This window comes from Salvelinus namaycush, chromosome 28 (assembly GCF_016432855.1).
Source record: "Salvelinus namaycush isolate Seneca chromosome 28, SaNama_1.0, whole genome shotgun sequence".
Taxonomy (NCBI): Eukaryota; Metazoa; Chordata; class Actinopteri; order Salmoniformes; family Salmonidae; genus Salvelinus; species Salvelinus namaycush.
The window spans coordinates 2,523,164-2,540,849 of NC_052334.1; the positions used below are offsets into that span (position 1 = coordinate 2,523,164).

Sequence of the window (17,686 nt, forward strand, 5' to 3'; positions counted from 1 at the left end):
CAACTGGCCGTGATCGGGCGGCACACAATTGGGTTAGGGGAGGGTTTGGCTGGGGTAAAATAAGAATTTGTTCTTAACTGACTTGCCTAGTTAAATAAAGGTTAAAAGACAGCTTTACTGTTGTATTATATTGGCACTGAATGAAATCCAGACCTCAGTGCAGGTGTGAGGGATGTGTTGCTTCAGTATAATCTAGTGAGACAGTGAATGAGAGAAGGTTTTTGTAGTGTAGACAGGGGAATCTGTAACACTGTGAATAACTAGCAGCACAGAAATACACTGCACTGTGTTGGGGACGTATTAAATTGAATATGTTCAGAGAGGCATTCTTTGGGCCATCTCCACTCAAATCCCCACTCATATTGAAATGCTTTTCATATGAACTCTCAATGGTTTGAGAATTATAATTCAAATATCCAATGAGTTTCAGAGCTGTTTCTCCGTGTGGTTTCTGGTACCACAGCATCACTCTATAGTCTGTTTTCTGATGGTGGCAGAAGAGTTGAATATTCTCTCCAGGTCTGCTGAAGACTGCAGAGGGAGTCTGGTGAACCTCAACACTGAGACAGAGACCTGGAGAGATTGAGAGAAGACATTATTATTCATTTTTTTATAGATAAGAGACAAAGATACATAATTCCCGTACTGTTCATCTAAACAAGTGATCCTATCTAAATCAGATTACTGTTATTACCTGAGAGCCAACAGAGTAAGAGGATTCTGATCATGTTGAGTCTTGAGCTGAACATCAACAACTAACTGACATCTCATCTGAACTGACTGGAGAGGAGAAAGAGGGACAGGAAGTGACCTCATCAGCGACGTAATGACAGAACGTTGTCACAGTCACAGAAATATAATGTCTAGATAGGATGGCTGCCAGTCCACCCACTATGGCATCATTGACTTGAATGAGGAGGCCCGTTCTACTCATTCTAGTTGTGGTTACAGTATATCGGATCAAATCCAGACCTCAACGCAGGTGTGAGGGAGGTGTGCTGTTAAATAGTATACTACAGTGAGACAGATTGTGTCACACAGGGTTTTTTGTAGTGCAGAGAGGGAATCTACATCACTGTGGCCTTCGCTTGCAGCACAGTAATAAACCGCACTGTGATCGGGACCTTTCAGGTTGAACATGTTCAGAGAGACATTCTTCGGGTCGTTCTGACTCAAATCCCCACTCACGTTTAGATGTCCTTCAATGTACGTGGTTTGAGTCTTAAAATATAAATAGCCTATAAGTTTTAGTTGTTTTTCTCCCGGTGACTGCTGGAACCACTGCATCAGTCTGTAGTTAGTTCTCTCATGGTGGCAGAAGATCTGAACGTTCTCCCCACGTTTCAATAAGACTTCAGAGGGAGACTGATACACCTCAAGGCTGAGACAGAGACCTGGAGAAAGGTGGAGAGAAGACATTTTACCTCAAGTGATGGATGAAATTATATCCACATTGGCCTATACCCCAATGGCTGGACATATACACAGAAATGCCCATACTGGACATAAAATAATTGATGATTTCCAATATGTGTGTTAGGCCTATTACCCGCAAGGCAAATAAGTAAGACAGAGAATGGGATGAGGAAATGAAACATTTTGACTCCCAGTCAACGAGAACAACATCAGAGGAACTGAGTCATTTTGAACTCACATTGGAAGAATATATAAAACAGGATATGACATCACAATCCAAACATGGGTGTTACAGTAATGATCCTCCCAAGTGATTTTTGTTTAATGGCACCCTATTCCTTATATAGTGCACTTATTTCTTATAGAAGCCCCATACCATCCTGCAGTAGAGGGATTTATAGAAGCCCCATACCATCCTGCAGTAGAGACATTTATAGAAGCCCCATACCATCCTACAGTAGAGACATTTATAGAAGCCCCATACCATCCTACAGTAGAGACATTTATAGAAGCCCCATACCATCCTACAGTAGAGGCATTTATAGAAGCCCCATACCATCCTACAGTACAGGCATTTATAGAAGCCCCATACTATCCTACAGTAGAGGCATTTATAGAAGCCCCACACCATCCTGCAGTAGGGACATTTATAGAAGCCCCATACCATCCTACAGTACAGGCATTTATAGAAGCCCAATACCATCCTACAGTACAGGCATTTATAGAAGCCCCATACCATCCTGCAGTAGAGACATTTATAGAAGCCCCATACCATCCTGCAGTAGAGACATTTATAGAAGCCCCATACCATCCTACAGTAGAGACATTTATAGAAGCCCCATACCAACCTACAGTAGAGACATTTATAGAAGCCCCATACCATCCTACAGTAGAGACATTTATAGAAGCCCCATACCATCCTGCAGTAGAGACATTTATAGAAGCCCCATACCATCCTGCAGTAGAGACATGTATAGAAGCCCCATACCATCCTACAGTAGAGACATTTATAGAAGCCCCATACCATCCTACAGTAGAGACATTTATAGAAGCCCCATACCATCCTACAGTAGAGCCATTTATAGAAGCCCCATACCATCCTGCAGTACAGCCATTTATAGAAGCCCCATACCATCCTGCAGTAGAGCCATTTATAGAAGCCCCATACCATCCTACAGTACAGGCATTTATAGAAGCCCCATACCATCCTACAGTAGAGACATTTATAGAAGCCCCATACCATCCTGCAGTAGAGACATTTATAGAAGCCCCATACCATCCTGCAGTAGAGACATTTATAGAAGCCCCATACCATCCTACAGTACAGACATTTATAGAAGCCCCGTACCATCCTACAGTAAAGACATTTATAGAAGCCCCGTACCATCCTACAGTACAGACATTTATAGAAGCCCCATACCATCCTACAGTACAGACATTTATAGAAGCCCCGTACCATCCTACAGTACAGACATTTATAGAAGCCCCATACCATCCTACAGTAGAGGCATTTATAGAAGCCCCATACCATCCTACAGTACAGACATTTATAGAAGCCCCATACCATCCTAGTGTAGAGACATTTATAGAAGCCCCATACCATCCTACAGTACAGACATTTATAGAAGCCCCATACCATCCTAGTGTAGAGACATTTATAGAAGCCCCATACCAGCTACAGTACAGACATTTATAGAAGCCCCATACCATCCTACAGAACAGCCATTTATAGAAGCCCCATACCATCCTGCAGTAGAGACATTTATAGAAGCCCCATACCATCCTGCAGTACAGACATTTATAGAAGCCGAATACCATCCTACAGTAGAGACATTTATAGAAGCCCCATACCATCCTACAGTAGAGACATTTATAGAAGCCCCGTACCAACCTGCAGTACAGACATTTATAGAAGCCCCATACCATCCTACAGTACAGACATTTATAGAAGCCCCATACCATCCTACAGTACAGGCATTTATAGAAGCCCCATACCATCCTACAGTACAGGCATTTATAGAAGCCCAATACCATTTATAGAATGCCTACTGATACCACAGTATGGTGTTGTAGCTGGGGAGAGTGTGTTCCACCTGCTGATACCACAGTATGGTGTTGTAGCTGGGGAGAGTGTGTTCCACCTGCTGATACCACAGTATGGTGTTGTAGCTGGGGAGAGTGTGTTCCCCCTGCTGATACCACAGTATGGTGTTGTAGCTGGGGAGAGTGTGTTCCACCTGCTGATACCACAGTATGGTGTTGTAGCTGGGGAGAGTGTGTTCCACCTGCTGATACCACAGTATGGTGTTGTAGCTGGGGAGAGTGTGTTCCACCTGCTGATACCACAGTACGGTGTTGTAGCTGGGGAGAGTGTGTTCCACCTGCTGATACCACAGTATGGTGTTGTAGCTGGGGAGAGTGTGTTCCACCTGCTGATACCACAGTATGGTGTTGTAGCTGGGGAGAGTGTGTTCCACCTGCTGATACCACAGTATGGTGTTGTAGCTGGGGAGAGTGTGTTCCACCTGCTGATACCACAGTATGGTGTTGTAGCTGGGGAGAGTGTGTTCCACCTGCTGATACCACAGTATGGTGTTGTAGCTGGGGAGAGTGTGTTCCACCTGCTGATACCACAGTATGGTGTTGTAGCTGGGGAGAGTGTGTTCCACCTGCTGATACCACAGTATGGTGTTGTAGCTGGGGAGAGTGTGTTCCACCTGCTGATACCACAGTATGGTGTTGTAGCTGGGGAGAGTGTGTTCCACATGCTGATACCACAGTATGGTGTTGTAGCTGGGGAGAGTGTGTTCCACCTGCTGATACCACAGTATGGTGTTGTAGCTGGGGAGAGTGTGTTCCACCAGCTGATACCACAGTATGGTGTTGTAGCTGGGGAGAGTGTGTTCCACCTGCTGATACCACAGTATGGTGTTGTAGCTGGGGAGAGTGTGTTCCACCTGCTGATACCACAGTAGGGTGTTGTAGCTGGGGAGAGTGTGTTCCACCTGCTGATACCACAGTATGGTGTTGTAGCTGGGGAGAGTGTGTTCCACCTGCTGATACCACAGTATGGTGTTGTAGCTGGGGAGAGTGTGTTCCACCTGCTGATACCACAGTATGGTGTTGTAGCTGGGGAGAGTGTGTTCCACCTACTGATACCACAGTATGGTGTTGTAGCTGGGTAGAGTGTTCCACCTGCTGATACCACAGTATGGTGTTGTAGCTGGGGAGAGTGTGTTCCCCCTGCTGATACCACAGTATGGTGTTGTAGCTGGGGAGAGTGTGTTCCACCTGCTGATACCACAGTATGGTGTTGTAGCTGGGGAGAGTGTGTTCCACCTGCTGATACCACAGTATGGTGTTGTAGCTGGGGAGAGTGTGTTCCACCTGCTGATACCACAGTATGGTGTTGTAGCTGGGGAGAGTGTGTTCCACCTGCTGATACCACAGTATGGTGTTGTAGCTGGGGAGAGTGTGTTCCACCTGCTGATACCACAGTATGGTGTTGTAGCTGGGGAGAGTGTGTTCCACCTGCTGATACCACAGTATGGTGTTGTAGCTGGGGAGAGTGTGTTCCACCTGCTGATACCACAGTATGGTGTTGTAGCTGGGGAGTGTGTGTTCCACCTGCTGATACCACAGTACGGAAATATATGGAATTATAGATTATTTTAGATGGTATCTAATCTGTGTTCCAGAATAATGAGAGATTCACGTTCATAGGTGGAAAATATCCAACAGTGAAAGATTCTTAGTTCAACAGTGAGTCAAGATGAACATTCAAAAGGACATGGATCTTCAGCTCTCAGACTCCTTACTACACACCATAGTTTACTGTGGTACTGTGTCTGGTGAGTCCACATGGATTTGTTGAGCTGTAACTCCACCTACAGGAAAGACATGATATCATACCATACTGTATCATGGTCTCCTGTATATCAGAGGGAACCTCCCCATTCTGTTAGACCAGCTGGTGAGTGTTTTGGCATTGAATCAGAGTCAGATACAGTGTGATGTTAATACAGGTGTGATTAGTCTACAGTACACCAGGGAGGAGGTTTTTGTAGAGCAGAGAGGGAGATCTGATGCACTGTGTAAACTAGCAGCACAGTAATACACAGCACTGCTATTTGGAGTTAGTTGATTGATGGTTAAGGTGCTGGTACCACCTGCATTAGCATCTCCTTCTATATCAAATCCAGCCTCAGGATTTCCAGTTTTCCCAATCATGTATCCTAAAAACACCAATTCTCTGTAGTTGGATTGCTTGTACCAGAGGATGCGATCGTAGCCTGATATACTATGTGAACACTCGGTCTTAGCAGACTCTCCTTGGTTCTTGTACAGGTCTTCAGGTCTCTGGTGAACCTGGTTACTGAGAGAAGAACCTAGAGAGAGAGGGAGAGGGAGAGGGAGAGGGAGAGGGAGAGGGAGAGGGAGAGAGAGAGAGAGAGAGAGAGAGAGGGAGAGGGAGAGGGAGAGATGAAACAACAAATAAAGAAACATATTCACCTGAAACATAAAATCCAATCAAATGAGGATATTAGTAGTTGATGAAATCAGTGACCTGAATACCTGCAGCCCAGGCTGTGTAACCCATGGTGATGGAGATAAGAATTGTGATCATGTTGACTCACTGTTAAGGAGACAGAATGAGACAGACAAACCCCTCCTCATGAATTAGAGGTGGCTTCTCATCAACTCATCTCAGTGATCTAATAGAGGGATGCTGCCTCCTTATGAGAACATCTAAAACATCAGAGACCTGAGATGAACCCTGCAGGAGGAGTCTCTGTGGGACAGGAAGCAGGGTTTAGTAGAGCAGAGAGGGAGATCTGATGCACTGCTATCTGGAGGTAGTTGATTGATGGTTAAAGGAAATATTCTCCCATTTTGAATGTTATATTATTTTTTGTTTGTTGTGGATCTCTGAGTGAGGTCTTATCAATGCCATGGGTCATTTCATGTTTTAATGTGTATCTGAGTTATTGGCATTCAAGCAGGCAGACATTGGTCCGTTATGACGTAGTACTGTGGTAAAGTCTGTCTCAGTATGGCGTAGTACTGTGATAAAGTCTCTCTCAGTATGGCGTAGTACTGTGATAAAGTCTCTCTCAGTATGACATAGTACTGTGGTAAAGTCTTTCTCAGTATGACGTAGTACTGTGGTAAAGTCTCCCTCAGTATGACGTAGTACTGTGGTAAAGTCTGTCTCAGTATGGCGTAGTACTGTGATAAAGTCTCTCTCAGTATGGCGTAGTACTGTGATAAAGTCTCTCTCAGTATGACATAGTACTGTGGTAAAGTCTCTCTCAGTATGGCGTAGTACTGTGGTAAAGTCTCTCTCAGTGTCACGTAGTACTGTGATAAAGGTATAAAGAGTGGCCCACCTCCCGGCCCGTTCAGTGATCACTCGGCTACACAGCTGATGCCTCCCGGACTCTTCCCCAACACGGAGAGAACTCCACTACATCACCGGATTCCTGCCGTAAGCTCTGGACCTTTGCAATGGATCATCGCTGCTACCGAGAGTCTATAGTGGCTAACGCCCCTGTCCTGAAGCTAGCACCAATTAGCCGTGAGCCAGGCACATCTCCCGGGCTAGCAAACTAAATTACTACAACCACAATACTTCCTTCGCCAACTGGCCTGGACCCGTTGTCGACACGAAGCCCCGCCGTTCAACCACGACTGGTCTGCCGACGTATCTCCAACCGCTGTGCCCCCAACCGGCCTTTACCGGACGTCGGAGCAGGTGCTTCTACTAGCCCCGGCCTGCTTGCTAGCATAGTAACGACTACATAACGGCTTCCCTGTTTCATCTATTGCTGTTCACTGGACCCTATGATCACCTGGCTACATAGCTGATACCTGATGGACTGTTCATTAATCACGGTATTCCATTTTGTTTATTTTTTGTTTATCTGTTGGCCCCAGCCTCGAACTCAGGCCCTGTGTGTAGTTAACTGACCCTCTCTGCCCATTCATCGCCATTTTACCTGTTGTTGTTGTCCTAGCTGATTAGCTGTTGTTGTCTTACCCGTTGTTGTCAACACCTGCGATTGCTTTATGCCTCGCATTATGTCTCTCTCAAATGTCAATATGCCTTGTATATTGTCGTTTAGGATAGTTATCATTGTTTTAGTTTACTGCGGAGCCCCTAGTCCCACTCAACATGCCTATGATACCTCCTTTGTCCCACCTCCCAGCCATCCTCAGGTCTCTATCACTCAGCCATCCTCAGGTCTCTACCACTCAGACATCCTCAGGTCTCTACCAATCAGCCATCCTCAGGTCTCCACCACTCAGCCCTCCTCAGGTCTCTACCACTCAGCCATCCTCAGGTCTCTACCACTCAGCCATCCTCAGGTCTCTACCACTCAGCCATCCTCATGTCTCCACCACTCAGCCGTCCTCATGTCTCCACCACTCAGCCATCCTCAGGTCTCTACCACTCAGCCATCCTCAGGTCCCTACCACTCAGCCCTCCTCAGGTCTCCACCACTCAGCCACACACACTGATACTGACACTTCACATACACACATATATACAGTAGTGGCAAAAAGTTTTGAGACTGACACAAATATAAATTTTCACAAAGTCTGCTGCCTCAGTTTGTATGATGGCAATTTGCATATACTCCAGAATGTTAAGAAGAGTGATCAGATTAATTGCAATTAATTGTAAAGTCCCTCTTTGCCATGCAAATGAACTGAATCCCCCCCCAAAAATTCCACTGCAATTCAGCCCTGCCACAAAAGGACAAGCTGACATCATGTCAGTGATTCTCTCGTTAACACAGGTGTGAATGTTGACGAGGACAATGCTGGAGATCACTCTTTCATGCTGATTGAGTTCGACTATCAGACTGGAAGCTTCAAAAGGAGGGTGGTGCTCGGAATCATTGTTCTTCCTCTGTCAACCATGCTTATCTGCAAGGTAACATGTGCCGTCATCATTGCTTTTCACAAAAAGGGCTTCACAGGCAAGGATATTGCTGCCAGTAAGATTGCACCTAAATCAACCATTTATCGGATCATCAAGAACTTCAAGGAGAGCAGTTCAATTGTTGTGAAGAAGGCTTCAGGGCACCCAAGAAAGTCCAGCAAGCGCCAGGACCGTCTCCTAAAGTTGATTCAGCTGCGGGATCGGGGCACCACCAGTACAGAGCTTGCTCAGGAATGGCAGCAGGCAGGTATGAGTGCATCTGCACGCACAGTGAGGCGAAGACTTTTGGAGGATGTCCTGGTGTCAAGAAGGGCAGCAAAGAAGCCACTTCTCTCCAGGAAAAACATCAGGGACAGACTGATATTCTGCAAAAGGTACAGGGATTGGATTGCTGAGGACTGGGGTAAAGTCATTTTCTCTGATGAGTCCCCTTTCCGATTGTTTGGGCAATCTGGAAAAAAGCTTGTCCGGAGAAGACAAGGTGAGCGCTACCATCAGTCCTGTGTCATGCCAACAGTAAAGCATCCTGAGACCATTCATGTGTGGGGTTGCTTCTCAGCCAAGGGAGTGGGTTCACTCACAATTGTGCCTAAGAACACAGCCATGAATAAAGAATGGTACCAACACATCCTTCGAGAGCAACTTCTCCCAACCATCCAGGAACAGTTTGGTGACGAGCAATGCCTTTTCCAGCATGATGGAGCACCTTGCCATAAGGCAAAAGTGATAACTAAGTGGCTCAGGAACAAAACATCGATATTTTGGGTCCATGGCCAGGAAACTCCCCAGACCTTAATCCCATTGAGAACTTGTGGTCAATCCTCAAGAGGCGGGTGGACATACAAAAATCCACATATTCTGACAAACTCCAAGCATTGATTATGCATGAATGGGCTGCCATCAGTCAGGATGTGGCCCAGAAGTTAATTGACAGCATGCCAAGGGGGGATTGCAGAGGTCTTGAATAAGAAAGGTCAACACTGCAAATATTGACTCTTTGCATCAACTTCATGTAATTGTCAATAAAAGCCTTTGACACTTATGAAATGCTTGTAATTATACTTCAGTATTCCATAGTAACATCTGACAAAAATATCTAAAGACACTGAAGCAGCAAACTTTGTGGAAATTAATATTTGTGTCATTCTCAAAACTTTTGGCCATGACTATATACACACACATTCTCATTGACCCATGCTCAAGTCACTCAATACAGTCTGTAGCCCTTGTATCTGATGATGTCTGGACAGATAAAGTATGACACGCCATACTCTTTTTGTCCAGACAGCATCAGATACATGGTCTACACATACGGAGACAGAGGGTCACCAGGACCAGGCCCCCTAGGTCCCTCCCATACCACGGGCAGTGTCTCAGACCCCGTAAGGCCCTCCCATACCACCTGCCCTGTCTCAGACCCCCTAGGGCCCTCCCATACCAACGGCCCTGGTCCAGGCACCCATACTGTCCCAAATGACACCCTATTCCCTATATAGTGTACTAACTTTGACCAGGGCCCATAAAGTGCCACTATACAGCATCTTCTAAATGTGTGTTGAGAAACACTCCCTCCTGGTGGAGAACTGAGGAAGTGCACCTAAACCATCTAAACTAGCCACTTATAACAGTATCATTACCATCTGTTTGATATCAAATGGTTCATAGCAAAGTGTTGTTGGAGTGGTTGAAGACAGGTGCAGGTGTATAGAGCTGTAGTCAGTATTATATGAGAGGATCAGAGAGGGTTTTTGTAGAGGAGAGAGGGTATAGTGAAACACTGTGCTTCACTAGCAGCAAAGAAATACACTGCACTGTCTTCAGCTTCTGTCACTTTGGGAATATGTAGATACGCCATTTTATTAGCTGCAGCATCTCCACTGACAATAAAACGCCCTTTAAAGGATTCTTCCACCGTTGGACTGGTGTTCCACACATACCCAATGAGTTTCAGAGCAGTGTTTTGGGCTGACTGTTGGTACCACAGTATCATGTTGTAATTTGAAACAGTGTGTCTGCAGGTGAGATTAACTTTATCTTCTGGTCTTTTTAGTATTGCAGTAGGAGTCTGGTGAACTTTGTCTGTTGGTGACAGCCCTGTGGATGAAAACAGACAATATGAAATATACAGTATTACTCAGCATATTGACAGCAATATATTTCAGTAGTAAATCTATCTTTCATGAGGGATTTAGTACCTGTCACCCATAGTGGTAGAGTTGCTACATGTATGAGAAGCTTGATCATGTTGATGGTTCTGGAGAGAAGAGTCACATGGACAAGGAGAAAGGGTTTTCAGATAGTCAGAGATGTGATGTCATCTAGTGGGAGTGTCAAATGTATGTCAGCATCCCAAATGGCACCCTATTCCCTTTCTAGTGCACTACTTTAGACCAGAGCCAATAGGGGGGAGGGGAGAATAAGGCAATAGAGAAGGGGAGCTGAACTGAGCTGCCGGAGGGGAAGGAAATCACATCACTTTGACGTCAGAACATGTGTTGATATTCAAGCAGATCCCTTGTTCACCTACAGGTCTCCTGTTCAACTTAAAGGTGTATTGTGGAACATACCGGTATCTACATCATTGAAAGTATTTGTCTCTTTTAGTCTTTAGATCTGATCTGTGTTATAGATTCTGCAGTCATCACACTAGAAATAGGATGTAATTTGAAGAAATACCTGAACCGTTTCTTCAAGACAACAACATCAACCACATTATTTGGTCTAGAGGTTTGATATCAACTTCCTCCATGTGCTCAGACATCTACAGCGGTGGATAGCAGGTGTGCTGGGTGTTGATGTACACTGCAGTTATGGACTAAAGGATCAGAAGGGGGGTTTGTAGAAGAGAGAAGGGTATATACATCACTGTGTTGACTTCAGGTCAGAACAGTAATACACTGCACTGACTACAGGTCAGAACAGTAATACACTGCACTGACTTCAGGTCAGAACAGTAATACACTGCACTGACTTCAGGTCAGAACAGTAATACACTGCACTGACTTCAGGTCAGAACAGTAATACACTGCACTGACTTCAGGTCAGAACAGAAGCTGAAGAGATGCTTCTTTCGATCCATTTCCAAGGATTTCAAAGTGCTCTTAAAATGATCCTTCAACTGTCTGACTTTTATTATACACAAATCCAATCAGTTTCAGACTAGTATCATCTATTGACTGCTGGTACCATAATAAAGTATTGTATAAACTAGTAGTATGGCTGCTGGTACTATAATATAGTATTGTATAAACTAGTAGTATGGCTGCTGGTACCATAATATAGTATTGCATAAACTAGTAGTATGGCTGCTGGTACCATAACATAGTATTGTATAAACTAGTAGTATGACTGCTGGTACCATAACATAGTATTGTATAAACTAGTCGTATGACTGCTGGTACCATAATATAGTATTGTATAAACTAGTAGTATGTCTGCTGGTACCATAATATAGTATTGCATAAACTAGTAGTATGGCTGCTGGTACTATAATATAGTATTGTATAAACTAGTAGTATGGCCACTGGTACTATAATATAGAATTGTATAAACTAGTAGTATGGCTGCTGGTACTATAATATAGTATTGTATAAACTAGTAGTATGGCCACTGGTACTATAATATAGTATTGTATAAACTAGTAGTATGGCTGCTGGTACCATAATATAGTATTGTATAAACTAGTAGTATGGCTGCTGGTACTATACTATAGTATTGTATAAACTAGTAGTATGGCCACTGGTACTATAATATAGTATTGTATAAACTAGTAGTATGGCTGCTGGTACCATAATATAGTATTGTATAAACTAGTAGTATGGCTGCTGGTACCATAATATAGTATTGTATAAACTAGTAGTATGGCTGCTGGTACTATAATATAGTATTGTATAAACTAGTAGTATGGCTGCTGGTACCATAATATAGTATTGCATAAACTAGTAGTATGGCTGCTGGTACCATAACATAGTATTGTATAAACTAGCAGTATGACTGCTGGTACCATAACATAGTATTGTATAAACTAGTAGTATTGCTGCTGGTACCATAATTTAGTATTGCATAAACTAGTAGTATGGCTGCTGGTACCATAATATAGTATTGTATAAACTAGTAGTATGGCTGCTGGTACCATAATATAGTATTGTATAAACTAGTAGTATGGCTGCTGGTACCATAATATAGTATTGTATAAACTAGTAGTATGGCTGCTGGTACTATAATATAGTATTGTATAAACTAGTAGTATGGCCACTGGTACTATAATATAGTATTGTATAAACTAGTAGTATGGCCGCTGGTACCATAATATAGTATTGTATAAACTAGTAGTATGGATGCTGGTACCATAATATAGTATTGTATAAACTAGTAGTATGGCTGCTGGTACTATAATATAGTATTGTATAAACTAGTAGTATGGCTGCTGGTATCATAACATAGTATTGTATAAACTAGTAGTATGACTGCTGATACCATAACATAGTATTGTATAAACTAGTAGTATGGCTGCTGGTACCATAATATAGTATTGTATAAACTAGTAGTATGACTGCTGGTACCATAACATAGTATTGTATAAACTAGTAGTATGGCTGCTGGTACTATAATATAGTATTGAATAAACTAGTAGTATGGCTGCTGGTACCATAATATAGTATTGTATAAACTAGTAGTATGGCTGCTGGTACCATAATATAGTATTGTATAAACTAGTAGTATGGCTGCTGGTACCATAATATAGTATTGTATAAACTAGAAGTATGGCTGCTGGTACTATAATATAGTATTGTATAAACTAGTAGTATGGCTGCTGGTACTATAATATAGTATTGTATAAACTAGTAGTATGGCTGCTGGTACTATAATATAGTATTGTATAAACTAGTAGTATGACTGCTGGTACCATAATATAGTATTGTATAAACTAGTAGTATGGCTGCTGGTACTATAATATAGTATTGTATAAACTAGTAGTATGGCTGCTGGTACCATAATATAGTATTGTATAAACTAGTAGTATGGCTGCTGGTACTATAATATAGTATTGTATAAACTAGTAGTATGGCTGCTGGTACCATAATATAGTATTGTATAAACTAGTAGTATGGCTGCTGGTACTATAATATAGTATTGTATAAACTAGTAGTATGGCTGCTGGTACCATAATTTAGTATTGTATAAACTAGTAGTATGGCTGCTGGTACTATAATATAGTATTGTATAAACTAGTAGTATGGCTGCTGGTACTATAATATAGTATTGTATAAACTAGTAGTATGGCTGCTGGTACCATAATATAGTATTGTGTAAACTAGTAGTATGGCTGCTGGTACCATAATATAGTATTGTATAAACTAGTAGTATGGCTGCTGGTACTATAATATAGTATTGTATAAACTAGTAGTATGGCTGCTGGTACCATAATATAGTATTGTGTAAACTAGTAGTATGGCTGCTGGTACCATAATATAGTATTGTATAAACTAGTAGTATGGCTGCTGGTACCATAACATAGTATTGTATAAACTAGTAGTATGACTGAGTATGAGACCATCAGACATTAGAAGAGCTAGAGTTAGAGGTCCCCCTACAGTATGTGATGAGACCATCAGACATTAGAAGAACTAGAGTTAGAGGTCCCCCTACAGTATGTGATGAGACCATCAGACATTAGAAGAACTAGAGTTAGAGGTCCCCCTACAGCATGTGATGAGACCATCAGACATTAGTAGAACTAGAGTTAGAGGTCCCCCTACAGTATGTGATGAGACCATCAGACATTAGTAGAACTAGAGTTAGAGGTCCCCCTACAGTATGTGATGAGACCATCTCTTTACATATTATATTACATCCTATTGAAATACTGGGGTTTTTGTGCAGCTGTACTTGTTGTCTGTATCACTGTGTTTGACTCACAGCACAGAAGTACATTCCACTGTCTCCTGTCTCCATCTTCTTCACTGTGAAAGATCCCCTCTCAGCTACAGTCTTGTTGGCTGAGAATTTGTCTTCACTGAAATCCCCTGAATACTCAGGTTTGGAATTGGGAGTAGTGAAGGCTACCTGCTTCATTCCCTCTCCTGGAAGCTGTCTGTACCAGTACATCTGGAAGTAGCTTCCACCCTTAGTGTGACTGCAGTTCATCTGAGCATCCCTGTCTTTCAGTTCCCAGAGTATGGTGGGTGTCTGAGTGACTTCACTCCCCTCAACAAGACCTGTAAGGATACAGTGAGAATGAAATCAATAGAGTTAGGTTCAGTTAGACCTGAATACATCAAGACTCAGGTGAAGGGAACATATGCTTGGAAACATCAATATCTATAACTAGAGAAGTCCTTCATTGTAAATAAGAATGTTGTTCTTAACTTTCCTGGTTAAATAAATGAAACATTATGAAACTGTACCTGCAGCACAGAGCAGTGAGACAGTAACAGTGGAGAGAAATGTGAACATGTTTGATCACGTTATATGTGAGAGTGCTGGAAAGAGTCTGGTATCAATGTATATAAAACAAGAGGAGTGTCACATAGATGAATAGATGCCAATCAGTAGACCACGGCAGGTTCCACCATATTCAACATGTCAGTGAAGTGGGAGGGACTGATGATCTGAATACATCATGCTAATTAGTGGTTCAGACTGTAGAGACATTCACATTATTAAAGTTAGAGGTCCCCCTACAGACCATGATGAGACCATCAGCTCTTTACATATTATATTCTATCCTATAGAGCTCGCCAGCTTGTAGTCCTAAAACACGGAAATGAGTCAGCATTTTCTACCTCTGGTTCGTTGACCATTGCTGTGGGAGAAATGAAGGGGTGAAATAATGGGGTTTTGGGATATAAGGTCTGAAGTTAAAACAGGCTTTGGAGATATTATACGTTTTGTTCTGTGCAATAACTTAAGGATCTGACTTTTTTTTCATTTTTCTCCTAAAATGACAAACCTGAATCTAACTGCCTGTAGCTCAGGACCTGAAGCAAGGATATGCATATTCTTGATCCCATTTGAAAGGAAACACTTTGAGGTTTGTGGATCTGTGAAATTAATGTAGGAGAATATAACACATTTAATCTGGTAAAATATCTGTAAAAAGAAAACGTACGTTTTCCCGACCGAAAAAAATGTATCATTTTTGAAATGCAAGAGAAAGGCCATACTTTCAGATTGGAGTCTAGGTGTAATTTATATTTTAGCCACCAGATGGCAGTAGTGTGTTTGCAAAGTTTCAGACTGATCCAGTGAAGAATTACATTACTACACAATATTTTGAATTAATCCTGATAGGAGTTTTACCAAATGTGCCAATTTTGGTCAATTGATATATTTTCAAGTACATAACTATAGAGAACACAGACAAATGATATGGCAATATCAAAGTAGAGTTTACACACTTCCAGAAATGTCATACATGATGGATCATTAGCTCATTCACTAACATTCACACATCTAGATGGCCGGGCGGAGTGGGTATGGAGCCAGAGACAGCAGTGGGGTCAAACTGTAGAACATAAAACTAGATTTTATCAAACAAAACTATGCTACATTTTATCTCTGGGACCCTCAGGATGACACATCAGAGCCAGATTACTGAATGTAAGTACATTATTTACCTTCAGAGGTGAATGTATCAAACCAGTTGCCGTGATAAAAGTGTTTTGTTGTTGTGGACTCTCCTCAAACAATAGCATGGGATTTTTGTCAATGTAATAACTACTGGTGAACGGGTGAAAGTGAGTGGTGCCCGCTGGGATAGTGTCACGGCCGTCTTCGGGTGAAAGAGAGGACCAAGGCGCAGCGTGGTATAAATACATTATGTATTTATTTAAGAAAGACAAATAACACTAAAACAAACTAAACAAAACAACAAACAGACGACCGTGAAGCTATACAAACAAATAAGTGCAGACACTGGCAACTTACACATAGACAATTACCCACAACCTACCTAATGCCTATGGCTGCCTAAAATATGGCTCCCAATCAGAGACAACGATAGACAGCTGTCTCTAATTGAGAACAATAAATGAAGGATCGGAACCTTTTTTTCAAATTTCTCCTGAATTAACAAATAACAAATTAAAGTTTACACACTCCCAGAAATGTCGTACATGATGGATCATTAGCTCATTCACTAACATTCACACATCAAGATGTCCGGGCGGGGTGGATATGGAGCCAGAGACAGCAGTGGGGTCAAACTGTAGAACATAAAACTAGGTTTTATCAAACAAAACTATGCTACATTTTATCTCTGGGACCCTCAGGATGACACATCAGAGCAAAATTACTGAATGTAAGTACATTATTTACCTTCAGAGGTGAATGTATCAAACCAGTTGCCCTGATAAAAGTGTTTTGTTGTTGTGGACTCTCCTCAAACAATAGCATGGTATTTTAGTCAATGTAATAACTACTGGTGAACGGGTGAAAGTGAGTGGTGCCCGCTGGGCTAGAGCGGCTGTAAGGGCTGCATGTGGGATATTTGGAGCAGAGGTATGAATAGTTGAATGGGAGATGTTTTTAACCATTTATAATTATTATAAATACATTTTATCATTTGGGAAACACCAGTGAATTTAACCAAGAAGGTAATGTCATCTAAAACAATAATTGGGTTCCATTACGTGGAACAACGTCTGAGACTGTATGTTCCACCTGCTGATACCACAGTATGGTGTTGTAGCTGGGGAGAGTGTGTTCCACCTGCTGATACCACAGTATGGTGTTGTAGCTGGGGAGAGTGTGTTCCACCTGCTGATACCACAGTATGGTGTTGTAGCTGGGGAGAGTGTGTTCCACCTGCTGATACCACAGTATGGTGTTGTAGCTGGGGAGAGTGTGTTCCACCTGCTGATACCACAGTACGGTGGTGTAGCTGGGGAGAGTGTGTTCCACCTGCTGATACCACAGTATGGTGTTGTAGCTGGGGAGAGTGTGTTCCACCTGCTGATACCACAGTATGGTGTTGTAGCTGGGGAGAGTGTGTTCCACCTGCTGATACCACAGTATGGTGTTGTAGCTGGGGAGAGTGTGTTCCACCTGCTGATACCACAGTATGGTGTTGTAGCTGGGGAGAGTGTGTTCCACCTGCTGATACCACAGTATGGTGTTGTAGCTGGGGAGAGTGTTCCACCTGCTGATACCACAGTATGGTGTTGTAGCTGGGGAGAGTGTGTTCCACCTGCTGATACCACAGTATGGTGTTGTAGCTGGGGAGAGTGTGTTCCCCCTGCTGATACCACAGTATGGTGTTGTAGCTGGGGAGAGTGTGTTCCACCTACTGATACCACAGTATGGTGTTGTAGCTGGGGA

The 17,686-nt window shown here is 42.7% G+C and overlaps 1 protein-coding gene across 1 annotated transcript in view; it reads right to left on the bottom strand.

The window, feature by feature from the left end:
- LOC120023631 (M1-specific T cell receptor beta chain-like) overlaps positions 1-14,821 on the bottom strand; it is an 84,966-nt gene extending 70,145 nt beyond the window's left edge. The window contains exons 1-2 of the mRNA XM_038967676.1: positions 14,773-14,821; positions 14,278-14,583 (exon numbers count right to left, since the gene is read on the bottom strand). Coding sequence (XP_038823604.1) covers positions 14,278-14,583; positions 14,773-14,821 — 355 coding nt within the window. The remainder of the gene's footprint in view (positions 1-14,277; positions 14,584-14,772) is intronic.
- Positions 14,822-17,686: the final 2,865 nt, after the last annotated feature.